A 4593-nucleotide genomic window follows, 5' to 3' on the forward strand; every position below is an offset into this window, starting at 1 on the left:
TTAAGTCACTCCAAGAGGATAAAATGAGTCACGCGGCCATGCCAAACAAGGGAAATAATGGCAGTTGTTCAGAAAGAGCTTTAAAATGTTTTAACACACATTAGTATTTTTTTTCCTTTAGAGAATTCATCTAGAAATTAATCACTGCAAGACTGATAAACTGCTCTCCAGAGAGAGTACAAAAGACTAACCAGTAATTGCAGAATGAAAGGCTGACCACCAGAGAGTTATTTTCCTGACGGGATAAGATAAGAGTGAAGAAAACAGATATAGCAAATTTATTTAATTAATTGACAGGGGCCAAAGCCCCCAAAAACCACCAGCCTGACAAGATGGCATCGAATAACTTGCCACCCCAACAAGCCAAGTATCAACACAAAGTTCAGGCTGCTACACAGCCATTTCAGCTCCAAAGGTAACATGAGGGATTCCATTATTTTCTTATAATTGGAATATCTGCGCCATAAATCATAGTTAATCTTGAAAACACCGATTTCCAAGTACAAAGGCCAGATTTACTGCTCTTCCCACTGTTGGACTTTCCGTGTTAATTACTTGAAGATCGGTACTCGCCAAGGGGGTAGTTCTTGGTTACTCACGGGGTATAAGCCACCAGAAAGCGCCTTTCCAAGGAGCACGAGGTCAGGTCTCACATTTTCATGGTCAACAGCTAGCAGCTTCCCTGTTCGGGCTAAACCGGTCTGCACTTCGTCGGCAATAAACAGAACCTGTAGAGAGACAGGAGGAAGAACAACCCACACTTCACAGCGGAAGCCGTTCCCAGCTCAGCTCAAACAATTGCACACACCAAGCATGGGGCGTCCCAGCTGCGTAACACTAAATCCACCAAGATCCTTCCTTTAAACCTCCTGAAGACTAACATATCCTAGGAAATGTCAAAATTCCCACAAACAGGCACGCTGTCCTCTCTCTCTGACACCTTTAGCACGTTCTCCTCTACGTAAGGCACAGTCCACACAGAGTTGGACACTACCCGACCAGCACCTGATGTGATATAACAATGAGCGGGGTTTCCAAAACATTGGGATTCATCTTGACTCCCAGTGCCTCCTTTGTACACTGACCTTTGGAAGCTTCTGAAAAGTGCCATTTTAGCAACTCCGCAGGGCCTGTAGTCTGGTGTTTCAGTGTCTAAATAACTCCGAGAATCTAAATCTAAGTTTTGGAGCCTCTTCTCCTAAGCTGCAGGATTGTCATGTACTACTATTTGTAAAGTAGCTCTTTTTCTTTTCCCCCCAAGGTAAGAATTGCAGCAATAATGAACTTTATTAACTCTATGTCAACACCTTCCTCTGAAGATATAGAGGAAATTATGGGTATCCCTTGCAAATTAAGAATCAAATCTATTGCAGCAGAGATCGCTGATTCTTAAAGCAGTCTGGCAACACCAAAGGAATAAAAGCTGTAAAGCAGCAGATATTTTGTTTTCCCTGTGGCCTGGGCCTATGGGAGAGGCTGATCAAACTGGCCCTGTTTCATCCTGTGACTCACTCTTGGTAACACTTATGCACTCCAGCACCTCTCTTGATAGCGATGGCAGAACCACTGCAGTCATGGGCTTCTGGTCCAAATCACGTGAAAAAGAAATCAGAAGTTAAACTGATGGAAAATAAATGCAGCTTCAAGAACATTCATCAGACGCTTATATCAGTGTTGGCAGTCACTGATTAAATGGTGTATGAAGTCCTGTACCATGCACACGAGGACGACCTCACCAGATATACCAGCAAACACAGCGTGCAATGGTTAAGCCACCTTGTCACAGCGAGTTCCTTACGTTGTGTTTTGTGCAGAGGTCCCGCACTCCCGTGAGATAACCTTTGTCAGGAACGACCACGCCGGCTTCACCTTGAATTGGTTCAACCATGAAAGCCGCTACGTTGGGATCTTGAAGGGCCCGCTGTCAAAACAGACATGTGGATAGGAAAGAAAAAAGAAAACACTTTCACTCAGGTTGAATTTAGAACGTCTGGAGACGAGCACACGTAGCAGAACCCGGCTCTAGCCCTGGGTTCTACCTCCAACGGCGACATCAGTACTCATGGCAGGCAGTTACCCCTGAGGGCCATTTCGGTTCCAACACAGAAACTGTGTTGTATTTGCTTCGAAAAATCAGCTGGTGTGCTTGCTTGGGAAATTACAGACCTTAATCTGTGTGTCTGGGTTTGCAGTTGTCACTGGAGCAGTTCACAGATTACCTCAGAAATACACTCCGGTTTGACTGACTCACACCAGACAAACAATTGCCCAACACTTCCCCAGGGCACCTCAAACAAAAAAAGAATGGAGCCTCTCCAGAACAATTTTGTCACCCTAAAGCCAAGTCCACAGCTACATTCCTGCAGCAAGTTCTGAACGTTTCAGAAGTCCAAGAGACTCAAGAGAGCTGATGATTCCCAGCACGAATTTACTGCAGCTTTCCTCAGGACTGCCCCATAAACAGAACAAAATCAGGTATCAGACTGATGGACGTGGAGCTGAATTTCAGGTCTCAGTAATGTTGGCTGAAAGCCACTAAATACCTCCAGGGCTTTCGCAATGGGCAGCTTTATGTAGCTTCAAACCTGAGCAAGCTTTTCCACACCACAACTACAATATGCTGAGAGACCTCTGTTTCCCCTCAGCGAACTCCTAGGAGTCGAGTCCTACAAACGCTCCAACCTCCGCGGCCGACTCACATGTACTGAGCAGACCCAGCAGGCACAGAGGACTGAGCAATGTCTCCAGATGACGGAGAAGGGGCAATGCCAACATTCCCCGTGCTCCAGCACTCTGTGTTCACCCAGAACCCTCTTGCCTCCCAGGTGTCAAGTCCAGTATCCCATAGCTGCCATCCAGCACCCAAGCCTACATTAAGAGGGTGGGAAATCCTGGACTAATCAAGGTCAACCTCCCCCACAGCTTGACAGGATACACCTTGGAAAACCCACGGAAACACAGAATCACTGGAGTTTCAGTAGCTAAAGTGAAAGACAAAAAGAGCAGGTCTGACATTTATCTATCTGCTGTTCTTCGTTTCTACCCTGACAATGGAAAATGAAACAGGTTGTGTGGTTTTCATTTTACATCCTAAAGCAAAGCTGGAAACCAAAGCAGAATTTACACATATTTCCTATATCGAATTATAACGTCTGTATTTCTTATATACGTTTAATTACATACATCTTAGTGTCAAAGCACATGCTTCAAAGTACAAACTTCTGATTCTCCTGCCTTGCTATTTATCAAAGAGACACTGTAAAACAATTTCTCACAAGAGACAAAAATCATCCAATACCTCAAGAGCTGGTAGGTCATTGTAGGGGATCACTTCGAAACCTGGCATAAAGGGTCCAAACCCATCGTAGCTGGATGGGTCAGTAGAACTAGAGATAGCAGACATGGTTCTGCCCCAGAAGTTGCCAGCTAAAGATAAAATAAAACAAAATAAAGAGGGGGATTGTTACGAAATACTAGTATATTAGCATCCTTCTGCTAATTGTCAGCACTTTACACTGATGCCACAAATACACTGTGTTGTTGTAGCAAAAGAACCAAGAGAAAATTACAGTACAAGGGCTGGCGAGTATACGAAATAATTTCCAAAAGCTTGTTAGTAGCCTGAAGAACGGAAAATAATATCTTGTTGAGGAAGACATACAGCTTTTGCATAAACATTACTCATTACATGGAGGAAAAAGTAAACTCCACCCAGAATTTAGGTCCTGAAGGTAAAGCTGCCGGTAAGCCTCCATCAAACTATTTCTGTGCATTTCAAAGTTCCAGGACAACCCATTTTCATTGTGAAAATATTGTGAGGTTCCACTGTTTGATATGGAAACATCATGATGTTTAGATGTCTGGGAACCACCTGTCACTAAGACTATGACTATTCATCGTAATATTTCTGATAAATCAACAGACACCCAGCTAATCACTAAGAAGGCGTTCAGTAAGACCTAGGAAGATTAAGGGTTCAATGCTTTCTCAGCGTTACAAGCCTTTTCTTTCTTCCCCCCACCAATCTATGTGTGTAACTGTGGTCCTGGGGGCAGAGGATGTTCTCCATCTGCAGGACAGCCTGAAGTCAACCGTCACCGATGCAGCCGGCTCTGGGCACCCCCAGCATCGCCCTGCTCACCGCAGCAGGGTCTCAGCAATCCCTGCCAGGCTTAGCTGAGTCACACGCCTGTCACCTCAAGGTTACGTTAGTGCAACCCTCTGCATCCCAAAGCAAAGCCCTGCAGGCTGAACCCCACGAAGCAGAGTGGGCTGGCTGCTGAGGGCAGCCTGCCTCCACCTCAGTGCTCCCACCTCCCTATCAGCTCGCTACCAAGCACAGAATTTACCTCAAGTTCAAGCCTGAAGTAAAATGGAGAACATTTCATACCCAGTTCATCAAGATGAGAAAGCACTTACTAAAAGTCAGTTGTCTCAAGAGTAAAATAAAATATATACGGAAGAGAAAGAGGGAGAAATAGTTTTGTTCGAAGAATTCCCAAAATAAATAAAAAAATATCCTCATCCATCAGGTCCCAGAAGCCACAGTGCAATATTCAACTCTGACCTGTAATTTACACATGCTGCCCAGTG

At 44.7% G+C, this 4593-nt stretch overlaps 1 protein-coding gene across 1 annotated transcript in view; it reads right to left on the reverse strand.

The window, feature by feature from the left end:
• OAT (ornithine aminotransferase) overlaps window positions 1–4593 on the reverse strand; it is a 10003-nt gene that overhangs the window by 2328 nt on the left and 3082 nt on the right. The window contains exons 4-6 of the mRNA XM_010132765.1: window positions 3299–3426; window positions 1799–1921; window positions 600–728 (exon numbers count right to left, since the gene is read on the reverse strand). Coding sequence (XP_010131067.1) covers window positions 600–728; window positions 1799–1921; window positions 3299–3426 — 380 coding nt within the window. The remainder of the gene's footprint in view (window positions 1–599; window positions 729–1798; window positions 1922–3298; window positions 3427–4593) is intronic.

The sequence above is a fragment of the Buceros rhinoceros genome, unplaced genomic scaffold, assembly GCF_000710305.1.
Source record: "Buceros rhinoceros silvestris isolate BGI_N320 unplaced genomic scaffold, ASM71030v1 scaffold3840, whole genome shotgun sequence".
NCBI classification, from domain to species: Eukaryota; Metazoa; Chordata; class Aves; order Bucerotiformes; family Bucerotidae; genus Buceros; species Buceros rhinoceros.